The 25,738-nt window shown below is 31.5% G+C and overlaps 3 protein-coding genes, 1 long non-coding RNA gene and 1 other non-coding gene across 16 annotated transcripts; 2 read left to right on the top strand and 3 right to left on the bottom strand.

Moving 5' to 3' along the window:
- The first annotated feature begins 53 nt into the window (after positions 1 to 53).
- Positions 54 to 3,923, top strand: LOC139871865 (uncharacterized). 12 transcript variants are annotated; one of them, XR_011766795.1, is made up of 9 exons: positions 54 to 95; positions 928 to 1,474; positions 1,607 to 1,706; positions 2,234 to 2,463; positions 2,578 to 2,695; positions 2,813 to 2,852; positions 2,974 to 3,600; positions 3,713 to 3,764; positions 3,880 to 3,923. It is a non-coding gene; the product is annotated as an uncharacterized lncRNA (long non-coding RNA). The 12 variants fall into 12 exon arrangements; XR_011766789.1 differs by having other exon boundaries at positions 928 to 1,073; positions 1,184 to 1,223; positions 1,402 to 1,474; positions 2,974 to 3,917; XR_011766791.1 differs by having other exon boundaries at positions 928 to 1,077; positions 1,184 to 1,223; positions 1,402 to 1,474; positions 2,974 to 3,917.
- A 10,084-nt stretch (positions 3,924 to 14,007) lies between these two features.
- Positions 14,008 to 14,511, bottom strand: LOC139871488 (uncharacterized). The gene has a single exon (XM_071859194.1). It carries the CDS (start codon positions 14,509 to 14,511, stop codon positions 14,008 to 14,010), a length of 504 nt encoding a protein of 167 aa, XP_071715295.1.
- A 78-nt stretch (positions 14,512 to 14,589) lies between these two features.
- LOC139871487 (uncharacterized) lies at positions 14,590 to 15,278 on the bottom strand. The gene is made up of 2 exons (XM_071859193.1): positions 15,107 to 15,278; positions 14,590 to 14,975 (listed from the first exon to the last, which is right to left on the bottom strand). Exons 1-2 carry the CDS (start codon positions 15,276 to 15,278, stop codon positions 14,590 to 14,592), a joined length of 558 nt encoding a protein of 185 aa, XP_071715294.1.
- An 850-nt stretch (positions 15,279 to 16,128) lies between these two features.
- Positions 16,129 to 16,999, top strand: LOC139871486 (hexokinase-1-like). Its single transcript, XM_071859192.1, has 3 exons — positions 16,129 to 16,241; positions 16,498 to 16,579; positions 16,664 to 16,999. Exons 1-3 carry the CDS (start codon positions 16,129 to 16,131, stop codon positions 16,997 to 16,999), a joined length of 531 nt encoding a protein of 176 aa, XP_071715293.1.
- Positions 17,000 to 18,913: 1,914 nt separating this feature from the next.
- TRNAD-GUC (transfer RNA aspartic acid (anticodon GUC)) lies at positions 18,914 to 18,985 on the bottom strand. The gene has a single exon. It is a non-coding gene; the product is annotated as a tRNA-Asp (tRNA).
- Between the last annotated feature and the right edge of the window lie 6,753 nt (positions 18,986 to 25,738).

The following is a 25,738-nucleotide window of genomic DNA, read 5'->3' as shown; positions in this document are numbered from 1 at the left end:
AGAAATCTTTTAACAAAAGTAGGGGTTTCAACACATTAACCTAATCCCTTTTGGTTTTAGTCAGTATCCCGTTTCCACCTTTTCCTTCTTTGCTGGTATCTCGCATCCCTTTTAGTTTCTTTAGTCTCCTACCTGCAATTTGCTTCCTTCTTCTCTGCAATTAGCTTCATTCTTATCTGTAATTGACTTAATACATCTTCAAAATTGTTTAGCTACTTGTTTTCGAATTGCAAGGAAGACAAACCTCTTTTAATTAGATCTCTGGATAACGATTCAAAGAGATCTGATTCACTTCTTCCTTCTATTATCTTTATTTGTGTTTGATTAATTTCATTGCTTATGTCTAATAGATAAGTTGTTCGTTTTCATTAGTGCAAGTATTGTCTTAACCAATACTGTTCAAAATCCTACTTTTGAAGCTTGGTGTCAATGGGTGTGCAATGTGGCACATGTTATACGGTTAGGTTTGAAAGTGATTTATTTAGAGTTTGTGCTATAGACCTCAACTTTTTGATATAAATTAAATTAAATGGGTTGTAATTAACACATTATGTCTAAAATGGGTGACCATATTTTTTAGCATCTAAAAGAGTAATTGTTTTCTGTTAATTCGTCATTTGAGGCATGTTGGTAATCAATAGTGGGGTTTGTATGTAGATGTAGTATTTATGAACATATTAAGTTGTAAAAAGTGTCAAAAATTTAAAAAGTTTTAAAATTAGTCATCTATAAACATTACAGTTTGAAAACTAACGTGGAATTGATGTATTTTAACTTGAAGGAGCTGCAAATGGGTTAGATAGTCAAAATAACATATGTAAATATTTGGTTTGTTTTTGCACAGTGGATGAAAAATCGACTATTTTGAATAACATATTAGCTTATAATATGTTCAATCAAGTTAACGGGCCAAATTTACATATGTAGATTAGGTAACAGGACAAGATATTGCAAAGTAATTGTTGATAAGCTAATGGAATGCATCTTGACTGGAAAACGTGGCTGGCAAATCAAGGATTACGTTAAAATTCTCATTATAGGTGTCAATATGGGCGACTTTTATAATTAGTCAAGTGGGTAATATATTACGTTAAGATTCTTATTATATGTATCAATATGGGTCGTTTTTTATTTATATTTTAAACATTTGAAATGTTATATTATTGATGTATTATGAAAGCAGGTAATTTCGATTCCGATTCCTTTGAATAGGACGATTGCAGGTAATTTCGATCTTCGTTTAACTAATTTAGGGTTTTAATTGATGAAGGTTGATTCATCAATTGTTATATAATAATCAAGAACTCGAATTCCTAACCAAGAACAAGAAGCAATTACACGATCCTGATTAAACCCTACTTGAATCACTAGATTTTTAACATGAGTTTAACATGCTTTTAGAGAGGGATTGAACAATGAAGAATGAAGGTCTTTGCTTGGTCTTTCTCATTTCAGAAAATCATTGGATTCACAGGTAACGTTTATAACCTTTTTATGAATTTATAACTATTTTATGATTATAAACTGGTAGTATGGACCATTTGAAAGGGCCAAGGGCCATAACACAAGTAATTAACTATATGAGAAAATTCAACTATGGTTGCAGTTTGGATGTTGTCCAAAGGGAATGTTCCTTTGAGAAGATGTGTAGAAAAAATGTTTTAAGAGCGAGTTCGTTACGACAATGTGAGGCATGACACCATGAGGTTAGTTTAGCAGTTTACAATAATTTATTTGTGTTATGCAGCAGCAACAACAACAAAACCCAATACCACATAAGTGGTGTATGGAGGAGGTGAGATTTAGACAATCCTTCCCCCATCCGAGAATAAAGACAAGTCATTTCTCCACCCAGAGTGAAAACACCCTCAAAAGTAGAGAAAGTCATCTCTCTCTCTATTCGACGGATAGAGAGATTGCTTCCGAGTGGACCTCCGGCCAATAAGTAGGAAAAAGTTTTTAAAAATAAAATTAAAAATAAAATTGAGACACCATGAAAATGGTAAAATCAAATTTCCATGGGTTTTAAATCCTGCCTGAAATTTAATTTAGGCTCTAAGAGTCAGTCAAGTCGCCAATAAATCGACGCTTGCTGTCGACTCAATAACTAGACCCACTTGTGTTATGCAAGTGATTACTTATTAACCAACACTCCACTTTGTTACATAAAATGTGTTTTAGAATTTTTAGTTCTATTTGATTTTAAGGCTAAATGAATTATAATGGTTTTTAGGCTATGATGATATATTGTTTCTCAAAGGGTGCACTCAATGGGGTGTGTGTGTGAATATGTTGCATGCCTGCAAACCACAGTTTGCAAAGTACACAAAATATGTTTGATATAAGAAGGAATTCCCAACAAGCTTTCACATTGTTTACGAATTTGTTCGTGGAGATATGTTTAATGTTCTTTTAATCCAGCGGAAGTTTAGCATGAATGATTATGATTAAATGATCACTGAGGTACTACTATTTCGTTCAACTTTGTTGATGTGTGATCACTGAGGTAGCCAAATTTAAAAGAGAAACCTAGAAAGTTTAAAAACGCTAAAAACGGGTTTTAACCCCCAAATGCAGATTGAAGCCTCATTTCACTCAAGAACATTTTTAGATATGCTCTCATCTAGAGAGACACGGTTTGTGAGAAAAAAATGGAAGGAAATTGTGTTAAAGGAGCAATTTCAACCCAAAAGGAGTGAGTTCTTGTTCTTGCAAGCTAAGACTTCCATTCTATTTCATCCTATTTTCTTGATAATCCCGTTTACTGATACATTATAGTATAAAGCATAATCCCGCAACTTTTTTTTTTCAGGTAATGAAATCGAGGTTTAGTCAGGTTAAAAATCCTTTAGGTACTACTTTGATTCATTCAACAAATAATATATGCGTTTTAGAGTATCACTTAATTAGTCACTTATATGTTCATGTTGAACTTATATTTCATTAATATTGACTTCTATTCGTTTTATGCAGATGTATAGATGAAAGATGCTTGACGTTCCGAATCAATGTGTTACTTCAAATTCATGTTCCAAAAATAAGTTTGAATGTCAAGTGTTTTAGGATTGATATATGCCTTCCAAACATTCATAATGTACATTGGTAATTTGGGTTTCGTTGGTGAATTTTGACAATTATTTTTTGTAGGCTTTGTTCATTGTTGGTAGATATTTCTGGAATCTACTAATTTGGATCTATAAAGTAAAATTGATCTGCTTAATCAAATTCATAATGGCTTATGGACAAATGGTGTGTGTTGGAGTGGCCAATATCCAGCAGGTATTTTACTTAAACAAATTGTGTCATGGACTACATTGCAAAGATGGGTAAATTTGTGTCAAGGTGTTCCTAAAACTATATAGAAGATTTAAGGATTACTTGGTTGTATGATATAGTCGGGATATAACGCTACAAGTTATGTTCCAGTTTTATCTATTCTAATCACACTATCAAAGTGAAGGAAAAACATAGGTATGTTACTTATTTTAAACGTTAACTAAATTTAATGTACTGTTGTTAATCATGACATAAATTCAGTTGGCCTGCGAGATGAAAATTGCATATGATGCAACAAGAGGTCTAGAATACTTCCATGAAAAGGTTCAACCTTTAATGGTTCATCATGATGTTCGATCCATCAACGTTATTGTTCAATGATCTTCAAACTAAGATTGCTGATTTCAATTGAGCAATCATCCTTCTGACACTGCAGCTCAACTGCATTCTACTATGGTGTTGGGAACTTTTGGCTACCATGCTACTGAGTAAGTAAATGGGCGAAAGTTGTCATCAATAGTAGTAAACGGGTATTTATTTTTAATTTTCTTTTTAAAGCACTGTATCGAACACTATTTTACATCCTTATATTGATTGATCCAGATATGGAATGACGGGGCAGATCACACAGAAGAGTGATGTTTATAAAAGGTCAACAATGTCTTGTTACATGGGTATGTTTTACTACTCTTAAATTTTATTGCAAGCACTATCCCATATTGCGAAAAGTTCTTGACTTTAATAAAATACCTAATAATGATTTGGACAGTTCTTTTTCTATTCTATTTTCTTAATTCATATTAGATATTAGATTAGTCTTAGTTAGTGATCCCGGCTTAGTGAGTCCTTTCTTTCGTGATGAACTGTTGGCGCCAGTCCTACATTTTGTCTCTGTGGACCGAGGAGAAAGGGGGCTCGTCGGGAAGGGGATTGTACCGTGAGAGAAGCAAGGAGGTCAACTTAGATTGCACATTCTTGAAAGGTATTAGATTGCACGTTCTTAAGAAAGCACAAAGATGAATAGTATATTACATGTACTTTGTCAAAGTATGTATAACAATCAATAACATGTATTTACATGTATTTTACCTCTGTTCTTTTGGAATTAGTGAGAAGATTGTATATATATTTACTCTCAATAGCATCTGATATTACCACTAACGAATGGTTTCATGGATGTACCCATGTCAAACTGTCTGACCTCCATCCAGATAAGGTAATTAGAGATTTCTTGGTTTTATTATTGCAGTTTCGTTTCATATTTATAGTTAATAGTTAATAGTTAATAGTCAAAGACCCACGGTTTCGCTGAATTTTTGAAGGGTCTAATCATTTAAGCTATAAAATTTAATATATAAATTAAAAAACTATTATTGTGTTTGACAAAATGGGCAGGTCAAGCGGGCCAAAATTGGTTTGACCCAAATCAGTCTTATCTCAATATTATTCTTAAACCTCTCTATACAGAATTAGTTTGTCAATACTATTTTGATTATAACTATTATGTATTTCAATATGTGTTTGCATGAGTTAATAATAATATAAAGAGACCCTAATTTTTCATGTTTCTCTTCATACTCAGATGGCGGCCGTTGCAGCATTATGTGGTCAATACGAACCAGATTTTAGGCCAAACATGAAGATTGTTGCCAAGGCTTTGCATCCGATCTACCATCAAAAACCAGTAGGTAGAGTCTCATGCTTCTTCGTAAGCAAATTTCTAGAAATGGTGTTGAGTTTTATCTAGAATTCTAAATTCTAGAAAAGTTTAGTTTGAAATATAGTAAAATAAATAATGGAGCTGCGTTGTTGATATCCTAATCCCAGAATTAGGTGGTAATTAGTGCCCATTTACCAAAGAGCCAATGGCTTGGCGGTATCGAGGTCACTCTTACAACCTTGAGGTTGAGGGTTCGAGTCCTGCTTAGGACATTTCGTGGTGTATATATTCGTGTTAGTATTAGGTGGGTGTGTGAGTTTGCTTTTCAAAAAAAAAAAAAAAAAAAAAAAAAAAAAAAAAAAAAATTAGTGCCCATTTGTTTATTTTCCAAAGTTTTGTATGTGTTTAGTTATTACAATGATTGATTCGTGAGTGTTTATAGCACTTGTTCCTATATGAATGAAACCTTTTGATGTAATTGATTTTATAGTTATTTTAAGGGAAATTCATCAAATTACACTTATTTTGAAGTTTGATAAAAAAAACAATTGAAAAAATATGCTAAAACACATCATAGGCTCGAACAAGGTTTGCACAAGCTGCTGTTCAAACTGGCCATGGATGCATTTTCAGCTACAATGACCAATAAACTGACATGACGACCCCGTGAACTAAGTTCGAACGCGAACATGTTCTAACTCGAGTTCGAATAGTATACCTTTTGATAAATATCTTTTAGATTTGTCCTAAGTTCCACCTTAGTCTTTAGGCATCAGATTTCAATATGGTTTATGTATCAGAAAAATATGTTTGAGTGGATGAATATATGAGAATAAGAAAAATACACTCGAAGATATTATATAGACCCCAAATGTTTTTTAAATTATCTTTTTATAAATAGAAAGAGACGAAAGAAACGGATGTTGTTTAATGTAATCATAAAGGTCTTTAATTTCAAAGATGACTTTGTTTAATATGTTCTTTACCTATATTTTATTTTCGTTACATTTCTTTTATCTAACTGTTATATCATTTTAAATTTAGTAATACCAACTTTTGATATTTTGAACAAGATTATTTGATTTTAGGTGTTTACACATCTAAACTTTTGAAATGCTTTAATGTATTTTTTTTTTTTTTTTTTTTTTTTTTTATCATGGTTAAAGATTATCTTAAGTTAATGTATTTATCTTAGGGTTTAGTTTTTATAATTTATGGTATAGAGTTTATGGTTTATGTTTAGGATTTTATGGTTTATGGTCTATAGTTTAGTGTTTAGGGTTTAGATATAAGGCTTAGGGTTTAGTGTATAGGGTTTAGGTTTTAGAGCTTAGGGTTTAGGGTTTATATTTTAGAATTTATGGTATAGGATTTAGGGTTTGGGGTTTAGGGTTTAGAGTTTAGTGTGGAAGGTTAAGGGTTGGTGGTCTGTGGTTTAAGGTTTAGGGTTTACGGTTTACGGTTTAGATATAGGGTTTAAGGTTTAGTGTATAGGGTTTATGGTTTAGACTTTAAGGTTTAAGATTTAGATTTTAGAATTTATGGTTTAGGGTATAGGGCTTAAGGCTTAGGGTTTAACTTTTACAATTTATGATTTAGAGTATAGATATAGGGTTTAGGGTTTAGGATTTACTGTATAGGATTTAGGGTTTAGTGTATAGAGTTTAGGGTATATGGTTTAGGATTTAGATTTTAGAATTTAAGGTTTAGGGTTTAGGGTTTAGGGTTTATAGTTTAGAGTTTAATGTGTAAGGTAAAGGGTTGGTGGTTTAGGGTTTAAGGTTGATTTTGAAATGTCCGTTCTTATTGATTAAAAACGTTTCATATTAATTGATTTCGTTGCGAGGTTTTGACCTCTATATGAGACGTTTTTCAAAGACTGCATTCATTTTAAAACAAACCATAACCTTTATTTCATCAATAAAGGTTTAAAAAGCTTTACGTAGATTATCAAATAATGATAATCTAAAATATCCTGTTTACACGCGACCATTACATAATGGTTTACAATACAAATATGTTACAACGAAATAAGTTTCTTGAATGCAGTTTTTACACAATATCATACAAGCATGGACTCCAAATCTCGTCCTTATTTAAGTATGCGACAGTGGAAGCTCTTAATATTCACCTGAGAATAAACATGCTTTAAACGTCAACAAAAATGTTGGTGAGTTATAGGTTTAACCTATATATATCAAATCGTAACAATAGACCACAAGATTTCATATTTCAATATACATCCGATACATAGAGATAAAAATCATTCATATGGTGAACACCTGATAACCGACATTAACAAGATGCATATATAAGAATATCCCCATCATTCCGGGACACCCTTCGGATATGATATAAATTTCGAAGTACTAAAGCATCCGGTACTTTGGATGGGGTTTGTTAGGCCCAATAGATCTATCTTTAGGATTCGCGTCAATTAGGGTGTCTGTTCCCTAATTCTTAGATTACCAGACTTAATAAAAAGGGGCATATTCGATTTCGATAATTCAACCATAGAATGTAGTTTCACGTACTTGTGTCTATTTTGTAAATCATTTATAAAACCTGCATGTATTCTCATCTCAAAAATATTAGATTTTAAAAGTGGGACTATAACTCACTTTCACAGATTTTTACTTCGTCGGGAAGTAAGACTTGGCCACTGGTTGATTCACGAACCTATAACAATATATACATATATATCAAAGTATGTTCAAAATATATTTACAACACTTTTAATATATTTTGATGTTTTAAGTTTATTAAGTCAGCTGTCCTCGTTAGTAACCTACAACTAGTTGTCCACAGTTAGATGTACAGAAATAAATCGATAAATATTATCTTGAATCAATCCACGACCCAGTGTATACGTATCTCAGTATTGATCACAACTCAAACTATATATATTTTGGAATCAACCTCAACCCTGTATAGCTAACTCCAACATTCACATATAGAGTGTCTATGGTTGTTCCGAAATATATATAGATGTGTAGACATGATAGGTCGAAACATTGTATACGTGTCTATGGTATCTCAAGATTACATAATATACAATACAAGTTGATTAAGTTATGGTTGGAATAGATTTGTTACCAATTTTCACGTAGCTAAAATGGAAAAAATTATCCAATCTTGTTTTACCCATAACTTCTTCATTTTAAATCCGTTTTGAGTGAATCAAATTGCTATGGTTTCATATTGAACTCTATTTTATGAATCTAAACAGAAAAAGTATAGGTTTATAGTCGAAAAAATAAGTTACAAGTCGTTTTTGTAAAGGTAGTCATTTCAGTCGAAAGAACGACGTCTAGATGACCATTTTAGAAAACATACTTCCACTTTGAGTTTAACCATAATTTTTGGATATAGTTTCATGTTCATAATAAAAATCATTTTCTCAGAATAACAACTTTTAAATCAAAGTTTATCATAGTTTTTAATTAACTAACCCAAAACAGCCCGCGGTGTTACTACGACGGCGTAAATCCGGTTTTACGGTGTTTTTCGTGTTTCCAGGTTTTAAATCATTAAGTTAGCATATCATATAGATATAGAACATGTGTTTAGTTGATTTTAAAAGTCAAGTTAGAAGGATTAACTTTTATTTGCGAACAAGTTTAGAATTAACTAAACTATGTTCTAGTGATTACAAGTTTAAACCTTCGAATAAGATAGCTTTATATGTATGAATCGAATGATGTTATGAACATCATTACTACCTCAAGTTCCTTAGATAAACCTACTGGAAATGAGAAAAATAGATCTAGCTTCAAAGGATCCTTGGATGGCTTGAAAGTTCTTGAAGCAGAATCATGACACGAAAACAATTTCAAGTAAGATTTCCACTCGAAATAAGATTGTTATAGTTATAGAAATTGAATTAAAGTTTGAATATGATTATTACCTTGTATTAGAAAGATAACCTACTGTAAGTAACAAAGGTTTCTTGATTTTGGATGATTACTTGGAATGGATTTAGAAAACTTGAAAGTAAACTTGCAATCTTGGAAGTATTCTTGATTTTATGAAACTAGAACTTTTGGAATTTATGAAGAACACTTAGAACTTGAAGATAGAACTTGAGAGAGATCAATTAGATGAAGAAAATTGAAGAATGAAAGTGTTTGTAGGTGTTTTTGGTCGTTGGTGTATGGATTAGATATAAAGGATATGTAATTTTGTTTTCATGTAAATAAGTCATGAATGATTACTCATATTTTTGTAATTTTATGAGATATTTCATGCTAGTTGCCAAATGATGGTTCCCACATGTGTTAGGTGACTCACATGGGCTGCTAAGAGCTGATCATTGGAGTGTATATACCAATAGTACATACATCTAAAAGTTGTGTATTGTACGAGTACGAATACGGGTGCATACGAGTAGAATTGTTGATGAAACTGAACGAGGATGTAATTGTAAGCATTTTTGTTAAGTAGAAGTATTTTGATAAGTGTCTTGAAGTCTTTCAAAAGTGTATGAATACATATTAAAACACTACATGTATATACATTTTAACTGAGTCGTTAAGTCATCGTTAGTCGTTACATGTAAATGTTGTTTTGAAACCTTTAGGTTAACGATCTTGTTGAATGTTGTTAACCCATTGTTTATTATATCAAATGAGATGTTAAATTGTTATATTATCATGATATTATGATATATAATATATCTTAGTATGATGTATATACAGTTAAATGTCGTTACAACGATAATCGTTACATACATGTCTCGTTTCGAAATCATTAAGTTAGTAGTCTTATTTTTACATATGTATTTCATTGTTAATACACTTAATAATATATTTACTTATCATTTAACATAATTAACCAAGTGTATCAATATCTTAATATGATTCATATGTACCTAGTAAGACGTTGTTATAACGATAATCGTTATATATATCGTTTTCGAGTTTCTTAAATTAATAGTCTCATTTTTATGTATATAACTCATTGTTAAAATACCTAATGAGATACATACTTATAATAAAATCATGTTAACTATATATATAACCATATATATGTCATCGTATTGTTTTTACAAGTTTTAACGTTCGTGAATCACCGGTCAACTTGGGTGGTCAATTGTCTATATGAAACCTATTTCAATTAATCAAGTCTTAACAAGTTTGATTGCTTAACATGTTGGAAACACTTAATCATGTAAATAACAATTTCATTTAATATATATATAAACATGGAAAAGTTCGGGTCACTACAGGTTTAGGGTTCAGGGTTTAGATATAGGGTTTAGATTTAAGGGTTTAGTGTATAGGGTTTAGGGTTTAGTGTTTGGGGTTTATGGTTTACAGGTTAGGGTTTAGATTTTAGAATTTATGGTTTAAGGTATAGGGTTTAGGTTTTAGGGTTTATTGTTTTGGGTTTAGGGATTAGAGTTTTGAGTTTAGTATGTTTAAGGTTTAGATTTAGGGTTTAGGTTTAGGGTTTAGGGTATAGGGCTTAGGGTTTAGTTTTTACAATTTATGGTTTAGAGTATAGATTCAGGGTTTAGGGTTTAGTGTATAGGGGTTTAGGGTTTAGGGTTTAGAGTTTAGGGTATATGGTTTAGGGTTTACAGTTTAGGGTTTACAGTTTAGGGTTTAGGGTTTAGATTTTAGAATTTAAGGTTTAGGATTTATGGTATAGGGTTTAGTGTGTAAGGTAAAAGGTTAGTAGTTTAGGGTTTGGGGTTGGCTTAGGGTTAGGGTTCAGGGTTTAGATATAGGGTTTAAAGTTTAGTGTATAGGGTTTAGGGTTTAGTGTTTAGGGTTTATGTTTTACAGGTTGGGGTTTAGGGTTTAGATTTTAGAATTTATGGTTTAAGTTTTAGGGTATAGGGTTTAGGTTTTAGGATTTGGGGTTTATTGTTTAGGGTTTAGTGTTTAGAGTTTAGGGTTTAGTATGTTTAAGGTTTAGATTTAGGATTTTATTTAGGGTTTAGTGTTTAGGGAGCGAGATATGTTAATTGAACTGCCGATAGAAAATTAAGATCGGTAGGAGTATTAGTACATAATATGTAGGAGGCCACCGATATAAGCATTAATAATATGTTTTATTAACTTACTAGTGAAATGACCCGTGGAACTACGAGTTTGTTTAAACGAAACAGTTTAATGATATGTTTAGGTATTAAGTGAACGTAAATGTTAAAGTCATTTAGTTTAATGACCCGTGGAACTATAGAGTCCGACTAAGAAACTCGTCAGCTGAACATTTTATCAAGCACCTAAAATGCATATTGAACAATCCACATCCAATCATAAGAAATAATATTGGTTGTCATTTTATTTTAAAAGTGTAAATTAAAATATAAATTTAGAATTAGTTTTCTTCTACCTAGCTTTTATACCTTCTCGTACTCAATTCAAAATAATTAATTTTAATAATTCAAAATTATTTAATTTTAATAATTAAAATAATTATTAATAAGATTTAATAATAATAATTAATTAATAAGATTTATTTTTAATTCAAAATTATTTAGATTAATGACATCACCCACCATACTTAGATTTTTTTCTTTTGTTTTCTGATTTTTTTAACAAATTAATTAGCCTAATAATGATATCATCATTATAGAATTTTAATAGAAATTATAGATAAAGTATGAGGTTACAAAAATTGAAATTATTTATTCTAACTACATTTACATGAGTAAAATATAAGTAATATATTTTTTTTTTTAAATTTACAGAAAGAAAAGAAAAAAGCAAAGAATAGAGAAGCAGTTATGAAACACGGAAAAAAAAATAATAAAAAAAAGAGTTCCAATTGTTAGAATGACAATAGTAATTGTTAATTTCAAACTGTTATAATTAACGTACAATTATATTTTTATATTGTAGACATATTTCACTAAGATGGAAGAAAACGTTATACAACTGAACAAGGAAATACAACTAAATACAAAAGGTCATTTTTTTAATACAGTTTCACCAAAAAATAGAAAATATACGAATTTATGACTTTCAATTCTCAATCCATTTACAATTTACATTGCTAAAGTATTATATCACATTTACAGATTGCCAGGAGCCAAGACCTCAATCGTGGTACATCTTAATTTAATATAATTTATATACTTCGACCTTTTATAAAACAATACTATGTATACCTTATAAGTTTCTGTTTAAATACTTCCTAAATATCTGATTAACTTTAGCAAAAAATATAGTGATTGGTTTGCTGAACATCACAAACGTATATTACAACTACGTAGAAGATTAATTGGAGAATTCATTGAAGACGACATTATACCGATTATCGAAAACATATTATCACATTTCTATAGCTTATTTAATATGAAAAATGTTGCTACTAAATTTGATTTCTTTAGTGTTACATATGGTACTTGGATGTGTCCTACTCCGCGGTGTATAATGTGGATTGGTGGATTACGTCCAAATGATATGCTATAGGAAAGTACACGAAACTATTTCTTTACCTTATTTATTATTATTGGTTTTATATTAACTACTTTTTCATATTTCAATTTCGAGATTAACATACATTAACTTGATCTCGATTGTGACAGTAAATCAACAATCATATTGAAGTTTTTTGGACCTAAACTTGAAAAAAAAATGAAATCTTTAACATCTAAAATTACGAACGAAGAAATTGCACTTACTACAAGATTTAGAAATTTAGAAGCCACAATATCAAATACTTTAACAGGGAAAGATTTTGTGAATAAAAGAGATGAAGCGGCAATGTCAAGTTATCACAATTCTATGTCATTTTTAGTTGAAAAACTTACTATTATGCACAACTTGATGGATGAGGTATACTAAATCATAAACTTCATGCCAACGAAGCATTGATTCAATGGCATCCCCTTCACCTCGTGTGTTGGGGTTGAGATTAGGTCATGGGTTCGAGCCTCGCTCTGCCCATCCTATTAATTAATCTGCCTGAAATATGGATATCCAGATTGACCCAGGGGGTTTTCTTCTGGATTCATTCAGGATTCAAACCCGGTCCGCCTGCCCCTCGGGATGGTTAAAGGATCGGGTTCCTGTAGTGCGATTCGGGTTTCCTCCCGAACGCGTGTGTGTGTGCAAATGATGAGTGTCATTGAAATAAATGATACACTGATGCAAAGCTTGTCGTTAAAAAAAATCATAAACTTCATACATCTTCTAAATAATTAACAAAATATTACAATATTATGCATTTTATTACAAATATAATGTTTCAACTCATTATAGGCTGAAGGATTACGACAGAGACTTTCTCAAAGATGCACAAAGTACTAACAACAAGACAAAGAGTTATAGCACTATTCACAATTCATGATCATCTAAGAAGAACAACTATATTGTCGAATATGTGGAAAAATACAACGAAGATCTGAGATAACCATCCACAATTCTTAATTCAATCGCCTAAAACTACATCACGATATCGAAGATGATTTATTTAATTTTAATCAAAATTTTGTTTTCTTATTTATTCATTGGTACATTCTGAAACTTTAAAAATTTGAATCCCTTATAAACATTTGGTTTAATGTTTATCATAAACTTAATAATAGTTCGTTAGTATATTTTGAAACTTTAAAAATTTCAAGCCCCTAAAAAACATTTGGTTTAATGTTTATCTAGATATAATAATAGTTTTTTTTTTTTTTAATTTAATAGCTTAAATAATTAGACATTTCAAAATCCCGCGAAACCGCGGGTCTTTAACTAGTTGCCAAATTATTTGTCAGTTTTAGTACTGTCATTGATTGCTTTCAGTTCGCTAGACATTTTTGTTTGTCTTCAAATTTGTGTGTAATTGGTATTCACTGCTGCATCATGTAAGAGCACTAGGAGTCGTTCAGTGTTAAATTTAACACTGGATTTAACACCGATGTCGAAACAGGGGAAATCATTCAGTGTTAAATCTCAGTGTTAAATCATTATTTAATTATTTTTAACACTTTTAATAATATTTTTTAGTTTAATTATATATTAAAAATATAAAAACAAATGCAATACTAAATTTCATTAATAAAAAATTACATTAATTAAAAAAACAATACTTAAAAAAAATACATTACTTAATAAAAAATACAATACTTAATCCGTCCCCGACGTCTCACGATTAGCCCATACATGTTCAACCAAATCCGATTGTAGGCCCTCATGCACTTTCCTATCTTGCAATTCTTTAGTCCTCCTCCTGTAAGTTTCGCACCTCTCGATCCAAGTTGTTTGCATATTACGAACGGGTTCGTAAACCCAATCATTTTCGGTTGGAGCAAAACCAATATCTTCAACAATTATATTGTGTAAGATAACGCACGTATACATCATTTGTTTCATAACATTGATGCTATATACCCTTGCTGGTTGTTGTAGTATATGATAATGCCCTTGTAAAATACCAAAAGTCCTCTCAACATCCTTGCGTGTCGCTGCTTGTTTCTTCGAAAAGTACTTACGTTTTTCATCATTTGCACTTGAAAACGCCTTAACAAATGATGCCCACCCGGGATATATACCGTTGGCTAGATAATATCCTCTTTTGTACTCAACCCCATTTACATTAAAAGGAATGTATTCTATTTCTTCATTAAGCATTGAGTTGAAGAGATTACTAGCGTTCAAGACGTTTAAGTCGTTGTTTGAACCCGCAACCCCAAAGAAAGCATGCCAAATTCAGTTATCATATGAGGCTACGGCTTCTAGCATAATAGTTGAAACTTTGTGATCACCTCGAGTAAATTTACATTTCCATGCAACGGGACATTTTCCCCATGCCCAATGCATACAATCTATGCTTCCCATCATTCGAGGTAAACCGTGAATATCTTCGTGAGCTTCATACAATCGTTTGATATCATCTGTGGCAGGCGCTCGCATATATTCATCTTTATATAAATCAATAATACATTTACAAAAGTTCATTAGCGATTCATGACATGTTCGTTCCGACATTTGCAAGTACTTGTCAAAAAGATCGGGTGTATCACCATAAGCTAATTGTCGTAGAGCGGCATTTATTTTTAAGTATGTACTAATACTCAACTTGCCGCGTGCATCAACTTGTAAATGAAAATACTTAAAATATTCAGGTAGCATTTACGGTAGTTGAGAATATCTTCCACAATTCGGAGAAATAAGCGACGCCGCATCCGAAACCTTCTTTTAAAATTTTCGTCGGAGTATTTGCAACCTTCAACAAAATAGTCGGTAATAAGACGTACATGTGCGGCTTCATGTTCACGGTCTATGTAACGATGTGTGTTTGAACTTTCCTCCTCATTTTCACTTTCTAACGCCTCACTGTTTATTATATCGAACAATTGCATCAAATACTCTTCGTTAGACGATGATGTTGAAGACATCTTATGAATAAATAAGTTAATCTAGAGAAGGGAAGTTAATTTGGAGAATATGAAATAATATTATTGTTGTTGTAAAAATGACTATAAAATGTAGATGTATATATAGAAGGAAAAAAAAATTAGTATTTAATGAATATATCCATTGAATAACGGATATATTTTCAAACAAACACATCGTTACCAGAGCGACGGTGGTGCCCGACGGTAGGCTTTAACGCCGATTTAACGGTGGGAGGGAGTGAGATTTCCCACCGTCCCCACCTTTATGTGAAATTGGTGTTCGACTTCTGGTGGTGCTCTAAGCTTGGATATTTGTTGGTATCTTTCATCATTTACTCTTAATGTAGTAGTTAAATGTTTCTTATGACAGCCTTTTAATAAGTAGCTGATGATTCAAGTTTCATTACTTCATAATCACACTACCTTTATCATCTACAGTATTTCTAAGGTTACATTATTATTGTAAAGTTCGAATTAAACAAGGTTTGCTGAATCTGTGCAACTTGTGACCGCGAGTTTAGAGTTATGGTCGCAAGAATCACATCTGTGCTGAGAAAACAAAACTCGCGACCACCAGAATATCATTGCGGTCGCAAAAATGGTCGTTAAGTAGTTTCTCTTCAATTGGACCCACTTGTGATTCTATGGCAATGCAAGATGATTATGGGTCGCATATCTTGTTTTTTCGTACAAATGTACATCACATATGTATATAGATAAATATAATATTAGGGCTTCTTGCATATAAACAAGGACTACAAACCATATAATTTATGAAGTGATTCAATTGATATCAGAGCTTATTAATTTAATCCTTCTCAAACAGATATTTAAGAAGATAATAGCTGGAATGTATTTGGAAGAAATTCTGAAGCGAGTCTTGTTGAAGATGGTGGTAGAATCCGAGTTTTTTGGTGACACTGTGCCATCCAAACTTGAAAAGCCTTTCAATATCGAGGTACAGTACTCATCTTCAGCGTGTCAAATAAGTTCTGTACCTTAGCCGGGAACAAACCCATTTGACTAAACGAGTCAAAAACTACCAAAAAAGCCAAAAAAAAAAAAACTTGTAATGTGTCTGACCTTATGAAAAATATAACTTGGGTCAAAAACTACCCAAAAAGCCTTTTGAATTGTACTTGATATGGTCAGATTGTTCACAAATATAGTAGTATGTTTACAATTTTGCATTTACATAACATGTTTGATGTGGATGTAGGACCCCAGATATGTCTGCAGTGCATCACGACTCGACTGTTGACCTCAGAGTGGTGGCAACCAAGTTAAAAGACATACTTGAGGTACATATTTGTGCCTATCAGTTATGCTAATTGTGGGCCATATATAGATTTTTAAATGTAATCATTAATGTGGTTGGAGTGCAGATATTAAACACTTGTCTAAAGATGAGGAAAGTAATCGTGACGCTTTGTGAAATCGTCGCAACTCGTGGCGCTCGTATCTCAGCTGCAGGAATTTTAGGAATCCTCAAAAAAATCGGAAGAGATACAATTAAGGAAGGCGAAAAGAATCAGAAATTAATCATAGCGACGGATGGTGGATTGTTTGAACACTATACTAAATTCAGGGAAGCAATGCAATGTGGTTTGAACGAGTTGTTAGAAGCTTCTAGAAACATCATTATCGAGCTATCAAATGATGGTTCGGGCCTTGGGGCTGCTCTTCTTGCAGCCTCTCATTCCCAGTATCGCGAGTACTGAGTCCACATAGACTTGTATCGTTTTTTGTACCATTGTTTTTGGACTATGGTTTTCGAGGACTTGTTGGTTTTTGATATTTTTGTTTGCAAGAGTCCCCATAAGTTATGGGGAATGCAACATGCAAGGGTTTTGATGAGCTTTTATAGTTTCACATGGAATTGTATGTTGTTTTAAGATATATTAGTGAATTAAGTGAAGTGTTGGAACTTGATATTGCTCAATAACATCATATATATCTATCGCAATATCATGTAAAATGCTCTAGAATCGAGGATAATGAAGGCGTTTCTACAAGTGATAATCCAAGATGCGCAAATTTGTATCGGAAGAGTGATTTACAAAGAGTTTTGATGATTTATGACATTGGTTGATCCCGATACGACTTAAGGTCTATTTAGTGCTCTAAAATGGTAAAACAAAGCTTCCAAGGTGTTAGGCTTCGTCCAAATAAAAGAGGATTGAAAAGAAAGCGAAACAGTGGATTTCAGCATATCTGGACGCCGTCCGGGGTTATAGGACGCCGTCCAGCATCTTGAAACAGGACGCCGTCCTGGATTTGAAGACGCCGTCTAGCTCTTAAGGACGGGACGCCGTCCAGCCTTTTTGGACGCCGTCCCGTAGTAGGTTTCAGCCGACTTTTGTGCTTTTTACCTACTTTCTCCACTTTAAAACTACTGTTTTGAGGGACTGTTTCATAACTTACGAACCAGAGAGTACAGAGACGATTTTTAGGAGCAAAATTGGAGAACTCCAAGCTCTTGGAAGAGGCTCAACATCAAGACATCAAAGATCAAAACCTTCATCATCCAAGAACTCCTTGTTCTTGTAGGTTATTCCTTGTTCTAAAACAATGATTTCAGTTGTTAATCTGATTGTTATGTTGTCTGTTACCATGATTGTTGGCTAGTTTCTATAATGTTTGTCTAGATTAATAACCAAGGTATTGGATGTAATCTTATTGATTGAATGTATTATGTGTGATAGATTAAAGCTTGAATTAAGGACCATGCTTATTGCTGTTAAAATCATTTGTATCTAGTTAATTGATATGTTGTTGATAAAGAGAACTCTTGTTGATGTATCATATTGATTTACAATCAACTTGTCTTAGATTGATTGTTTACTAAACCGGACCAAGGGGGTAAACTAGATTAAAATGGTTAAACAAAATAGGAATGAATTGTGTAGAGCGAACGCAAAGACAATTGTTATTCAAGTCTTTGATCTAGCTAATCAACTAGTCACAAACGAAAAGGTCTAAGTAATAGGGAACCCTCACTTAGTAATTCTAGTTTGAGTACTCGCTAAAGAGAACTCTTGGCGGGTCGATTTAGGTGATTAGCATGCTTATAATAGTTATTTGATTACAAATACAAGAACCATAGTGAAAAGGGAACCCTTGATCTTGTGATTGTGTTTGCGTGTTTATTCAAGAGAACTCTTAGTGAACCTATTAGATAACTTACACACATAATTATTCAATCAGGCCTTAATATCAGAACTTACATCCAATACCGAGGGTAAAATATCTAGATGAACATTTCATCTCTTTGATTTAAATCAAAACTATCTTACTTGCTTTCTTTGCATTTATTTTCATCTTATAAATTTAAAAGACCAAAAATATTGTTTTTACATTTAACCTTCTCTGATTTGGCTAAATCGTTAAATGGCCACCAAAACATAAAACTTGTACCTTTAAGTTTTATTTACTTAGTTAATCATAATATAGTTTCTAATTCTAGTTTGGCTAATACAACTGTCCTTGGAACGATACACGGAACTAAACCAGTTACTATACTACTACACGATCGGGTACACTGCCCGTCAGTGTGTAGAAATCTTTAATTGGTATTTTTCCATATTATTTTATACGACAATTTATACGACACTTCTCGCACATCAAGTTTTTGGCGCCGCTGCCGGGGATCGAACCCGGGTCACCCGCGTGACAGGCGGGAATACTTACCACTATACTACAACGACGATTAAAGATTTCTACACACTAACGGGCAGTGTACCCGATCGTGTAGTAGTATAGTAACTGGTTTAGTTCCGTGTATCGTTCCAAGGACAGTTGTATTAGCCAAACTAGAATTAGAAACTATATTATGATTAACTAAGTAAATGAAACTTAAGAGTACACGTTTTATGTTTTGGTGGCCATTTAACGATTTAGCCAAATCAGAGAAGGTTAAATGTAAAAACAATATTTTTGGTCTTTTAAATTTATAAGATGAAAATAAATGCAAAGAAAGCAAGTAAGATAGTTTTGATTTAAATCAAAGAGATGACATGTTCATCTAGATATTTTACCCTCGGTATTGGATGTAAGTTTTGATATTAAGGCCTGATTGAATAATTATGTGTGTAAGTTATCTAATAGGTTCACTAAGAGTTCTCTTGAATAAACACGCAAACACAATCACAAGATCAAGGGTTCCCTTTTCACTATGGTTCTTGTATTTGTAATCAAATAACTATTATAAGCATGCTAATCACCTAAATCGACCCGCCAAGAGTTCTCTTTAGCGAGTACTCAAACTAGAATTACTAAGTGAGGGTTCCCTATTACTTAGACCTTTTCGTTTGTGACTAGTTGATTAGCTAGATCAAAGACTTGAATAACAATTGTCTTTGCGTTCGCTCTACACAATTCATTCCTATTTTGTTTAACCATTTTAATCTAGTTTACCCCCTTGGTCCGGTTTAGTAAACAATCAATCTAAGACAAGTTGATTGTAAATCAATATGATACATCAACAAGAGTTCTCTTTATCAACAACATATCAATTAACTAGATACAAATGATTTTAACAGCAATAAGCATGGTCCTTAATTCAAGCTTTAATCTATCACACATAATACATTCAATCAATAAGATTACATCCAATACCTTGGTAATTAATCTAGACAAACATTATAGAAACTAGCCAACAATCATGGTAACAGACAACATAACAATCAGATTAACAACTGAAATCATTGTTTTAGAACAAGGAATAACCTACAAGAACAAGGAGTTCTTGGATAATGAAGGTTTTGATCTTTGATGTCTTGATGTTGAGCCTCTTCCAAGAGCTTGGAGTTCTCCAATTTTGCTCCTAAAAATCGTCTCTGTACTCTCTGGTTCGTAAGTTATGAAACAGTCCCTCAAAACAGTAGTTTTAAAGTGGAGAAAGTAGGTAAAAAGCACAAAAGTCGGCTGAAACCTACTACGGGACGGCGTCCAAAAAGGCTGGACGGCGTCCCGTCCTTAAGAGCTAGACGGCGTCTTCAAATCCAGGATGGCGTCCTGTTTCAAGATGCTGGACGGCGTCCTATAACCCCGGACGGCGTCCAGATATGCTGAAATCCACTGTTTCGCTTTCTTTTCAATCCTCTTTTATTTGGACGAAGCCTAACACCTTGGAAGCTTTGTTTTACCATTTTAGAGCACTAAATAGACCTTAAGTCGTATCGGGATCAACCAATGTCATAAATCATCAAAACTCTTTGTAAATCACTCTTCCGATACAAATTTGCGCATCTTGGATTATCACTTGTAGAAACGCCTTCATTATCCTCGATTCTAGAGCATTTTACACGATATTGCGATAGATATATATGATGTTATTGAGCAATATCAAAACACCCCACACTTAAACCTTGCTTGTCCTCAAGCAATTCTTTCTTTACAAAGTAGAACAATATCAAACATAATCACACAATATAGATTACAAACATTACATGAATCACTCGAAGCACACGGAACACACACGTTGATATGAAACACAACTCACGCTATATACACAATGGAAACACACGCTTTAAGTATAGCACACTTTTATTGAAATCACACGCACGCTATATACACAATGGAAACACACACACACATTTTTGGGAGATTAAAGCCAAGTATCCGAAAAATTTGACCCTAGGGAAATCAGGATCTTATGAAAACGTTTTATGATTTTGAAAATATCATGCTAGTTTTTAATACCAAGCAAGTTTTCCGATTTTGATCGGATTTTCTGAATTTTTAAAAATGAGTGCGGGTTTCCCGCTATTGGTCAAGCCAATCCCTCCCACGGTACCTAACATTACGAGATGTCGGTAGAAAATAATGTGCTTTAAGAGGATACACATTACGTCCGGACATCATTGACAATTATTAGGTAATCATCTAATCCGTTAAATCAATCATGAAGATTGAGGTTTATCAGTCTTAAAAGCTGATATTTTACCTTTCTGGAGGTTATCCTTCCGGGGATCTGATAAATCACTAACATTTTGTGTATACATGGTGCCCCCCGTTTTACTAGTTAATCTCCCTCATTGAGATAAACTTTGACTACCAGTTTCCCTGTTTGACGTTGAGGCCTGGTAGATTTCCAGTCGATGTCAGTAATGACTTTTCAAGAGTTTTTGTCACCCTACACCTGGTCTGGACTACATCTTCTGAATTGAATCAGTAAGTGTGTCATTCGGAAGACTTTACTTCCTTGAGGATGGAAAAGATACATCCTATTGGTCATATCAAGTGGTCGGACGCAACATTGTCCTTGTTAGGAGAAACAATGAGGACCGTCCTTAGGGTTTTCGATCTGGCGCGAGATCCGGTTTCCGACCACGCTATACAATTGTGACAACCCGGAAATTTCCAACCAAATTTAAACTTTAATCTTTATATGTTTCCGACACGATAAGCAATATTTGTTAAGTTAAATTTCAAGAATTTTAAACTATGTTCATACATTCATTCAACCTCGACCAAGTTCCAACGATTCACGAACCATTAAACGAATATGATTATATATGAATATGTGTATATATATTATAACTTGAAACGTAAATAAAATATTAGATTAAATACTTTATATGATTGTATCTGTTTCAAAATGTTTATCAATGGAATTAGAAGATAAGATCAAATGATTGAATTAGCATATATATTGAATTATGATTACAAGTCTCTGTTGAAAGGTCCACGTTGATTTGAGAAATCTTTCTATTTTAACAATATTCGGAAAATGGTAAAGTGATTTATAAATAAGAACAAATTGTTAATCATTGAGAACTAGACAAAGGATAGTGGAAGATTGAATCTCATAAAGACTCGATTGATCTATTTAGTTTCAAACGTACAAAAACGTTTTCAGTTTAAAAAGAACTTTATTATTAAAACGTATATAACTTTTATAAATATCTAGAACCACTTTTGACAACTCATTACTTAACTAGTATGATAAAGATAACGATATTTATATTTTATTTTATTAAATATATATAATGATTTAAATTAATATTATATATATTTATACGCGTATTATACGTATTATGTAGTTTTATACTTTTACTATACTTAAACTTTACCTTTACTTTATTTTTACTTTACTTTAACTTTAATAATTCACTTTAATAATTCATACTTTAATAATTCACTTTAATAATTCACTTTAATAATTCATACTTTAATAATTCACTTTAATAATTCAAAAATCTATTATAAATAGAATTCAATAGGTTTCATTATTTGATAGAAACTTGAAAATATTTTTCTCTAAACTCTCTCAATCGATTTACATATATATATTTACTCCGTATTATTTCAAGATATTATTAGTATACATAAAATATTACGACGGAGTGCTGTCCGAGTGATTTCGAAATTGTTTTTCGAGTGGGATAGGATTAAGGAAATTATGGGTTATAGCTGTGGAGGTGGTTGAGTATGGTTCATGGGTATGCTCGTGATGTCAATATAGTGTTTATCATTTCCGTTGCGTCTACGTACCTTTCCTGCAATATTGAATCTCAATATTGATACGTGAGTACTCATAATTTAACTTTTACATACTAATAGTGTATCCCTGACTAGTGCTCGAGTATTTAGGATTATGCATGCTTGTACTTTTGATATTGCCCTTAGACAGGTTAGGTTGAATCTTGAATTAGTTACACTTGCGGTTGAGATAAGGTATAAGATATGCATGTCCTTAGAAAGCTAGCGAAAAATTAATAACTTTTCCTTTAGATATCGAATGGTTTCGATGAACGGATTAGAAGTTATAATCAATTGAATTTTCGATATTTTTATTAAAAATGATTATTATTATCGTCGTTTTTATCGTCGTTCTAGTTTTATCCTATTATTATCATTATTATTATCTTTATCAATAAAAGGGATTTATCATTAAAAATTATTTTTTTTTATTACTATCGTTAAAGTTATAATTAGTATTATTATTATTATTATCCAATTATTATTATTATTATTATTATTATTGGTATTATTATTATTATCATTATTAATATATATATCATTATTTAAAAATAGTTATTGTTATTGTTATTATTATTATTACTATATTATCATTAAGATAATTATTAGTATTATCGTTAATAATGTTATAGTAACTATTATTATTAATATTAGTGTAATTAAAACAAATATTTGTAACACCTAATTATTATTTTGATTACTATTATTATCATTATTATGAACACGATATAAAAGACGATTAAAAGCTATTAAACGAAACGATTAGGAAATAATTGGTAAGAGTTTCATGATGAAATTAAAATATTATAAGATATTGATTTAGATAAAATTATCGTTCTTATTATTTTTATCATTACTATTATTATTAAAAGTATCGTTAGTATTAAAACTATCATTTTAACAAAAATTATCATTTTAATAGAAATGTCATTGTTACTATAAAATATCATTATTATTATTATTTTAAATAGAATTATTATTTTAAAGATAATATTAAAAATTATCGTAAATCGTAAATATTAAAGTTATCATAATTAGAATTATCGTTTTAAAATAATATCATCCTAGTAATTATAAATATTGATATTTTTATAATAATAATTATTATTACAAAATAATACAACTTTTACTTACTATCATTATAGATATTATTTTATCTAATAAATATGTGATACAAACATATTTTACTACGTGTAATAACTTACTTTAATAATACCTATCATATTATCTTTATGATATTAAATGAACCCTATAAATTTTATTACTTAAATATATATAAAAAGTATATTTTATTATATAAATTTAATATAAAATTTTATTTATTAATAAATAAATTATATTATTTACTCTAATAAATCTTTTAAAAATATTTAAAAATATAAAATGACGATATTTAAACTATATATTAATCATGTATAGATTTTTGGAAATTATTTTGAGTCAAATTTACTTTTGTTGACTTTTGCATATTAGTCTCGAGCATTAGGATTGTGGTACACTATGACTTGACCTAATTTGTTAGACAAATATTGACCAACACATAAATATATATAATTAATTTAGGTTCGTGAATCCGAGGCCAACCTTGCACTTGTTCAATGACGTTATATGTATTTTTACTACGAAATACAGTATGGTGAGTTTCATTTGCCTTTTTACCCTTTATATTTTTGGGACTGAGAATACATGCGCTTTTATAAATGTTTAACGAAATAGACACAAGTAATTGAAACTACATTCTATGGTTGAATTATCGAAATCGAATATGCCCCTTTTTATTAAAGTCTGGTAATCTAAGAATTAGGGAACAGACACCCTAATTGACGCGAATCCTAAAGATAGATCTATTGGGCCTAACAAACCCCATCCAAAGTACCGGATGCTTTAGTACTTCGAAATTTATATCATGTCCGAAGGAGGATCCCGGAATGATAGGGGATATTCTTAAATGTATCTAGTTAATGTCGGTTACCAGGTGTTCACCATATGAATGATTATTTTTGTCTCTATGCATGGGACGTATATTTATGAGAACTGGAAATGAAATTCTTGTGGTCTATTAAAATGATGGAAATAAATGATTATGATAAACTAATGAACTCACCAACCTTTTGGTTGACACTTTAAAGCATGTTTATTCTCAGGTGTTAAAGAAATCTTCCGCTGTGCATTTGCTCATTTTAAAGATATTACTTGGAGTCTTTCATAGCATATTTCGAAGAACGTTGCATTCGAGTCATTGAGTTCATCAAAGATTATTATTAAATCAATTTATAGTTGTATAGTGGATATTATGAAATGGTATGCATGCCTGTCAATTTTCGATGTAAAGAAAGATTGTCTTTTAAAAACGAATGCAATGTTTGTAAAATGTATCATATAGAGGTCAAATACCTCGCAATGTAATCAACTATTGTGAATCGTTTATAATGTATATGAACGGGTCCTTTCAGTTGGTATCAGAGCGGTGGTCTTAGCGAACCAGGTCTGCATTAGTGTGTCTAACTGATAAGTCGATAGGATGCATTAGTGAGTCTGGACTTCGACCGTGTCTGCATGTCAAATGTTTTGCTTATCGTTTTGTGTCGAAAATTAACTACTTATCATCCTCAGGAAATTACCTGCTTATCATTTTTAGTCTAAGACACGTCTTGCTGCATTGATTGCATGAATAGTGTATAGACAAAAATTCATATCTTAGCATATCTGCTAAATCATATCTTATCGTATCTGTTACTTTAAACTTTGCCTGACATATCCCGCAAAGTCCTCCGTAATCTACGAAATCTTTTGATCTATATATATATATATATATATATATATATATATATATATATATATATATATATATATATATATATATATATATATATATATATATATATATATATATTCTATGTAATTAGAATACCATTCGATAGCCGGAAAATCATTTCATATCGAAAAACCCTTTATTCAATCGTACGAAATGGAAT

This window comes from Rutidosis leptorrhynchoides, chromosome 10 (genome assembly GCF_046630445.1).
Source record: "Rutidosis leptorrhynchoides isolate AG116_Rl617_1_P2 chromosome 10, CSIRO_AGI_Rlap_v1, whole genome shotgun sequence".
NCBI lineage: Eukaryota > Viridiplantae > Streptophyta > Magnoliopsida > Asterales > Asteraceae > Rutidosis > Rutidosis leptorrhynchoides.
The sequence above is the reverse complement of the archived record's forward strand: the minus strand, read 5'-3'. Positions and strand labels throughout refer to the sequence as shown.

What these genes read in the sequence shown, in the direction of transcription:
- LOC139871488 (XM_071859194.1), bottom strand. Translation starts at nt 14,511, where the DNA reads ATGCTTAATGAAGAAATAGAATACATTCCTTTTAATGTAAATGGGGTT.
- LOC139871487 (XM_071859193.1), bottom strand. Translation starts at nt 15,278, where the DNA reads ATGTCTTCAACATCATCGTCTAACGAAGAGTATTTGATGCAATTGTTC. An exon ending in TACCGACTATTTTGTTGAAG is followed by an intron (nt 14,976 to 15,106) that starts GTTGCAAATACT and finishes TTCATTTACAAG; the next exon opens with TTGATGCACGCGGCAAGTTG.
- LOC139871486 (XM_071859192.1), top strand. Translation starts at nt 16,129, where the DNA reads ATGTATTTGGAAGAAATTCTGAAGCGAGTCTTGTTGAAGATGGTGGTA. An exon ending in CCTTTCAATATCGAGGTACA is followed by an intron (nt 16,242 to 16,497) that starts GTACTCATCTTC and finishes ATGTGGATGTAG; the next exon opens with GACCCCAGATATGTCTGCAG. An exon ending in AGTTAAAAGACATACTTGAG is followed by an intron (nt 16,580 to 16,663) that starts GTACATATTTGT and finishes GTTGGAGTGCAG; the next exon opens with ATATTAAACACTTGTCTAAA.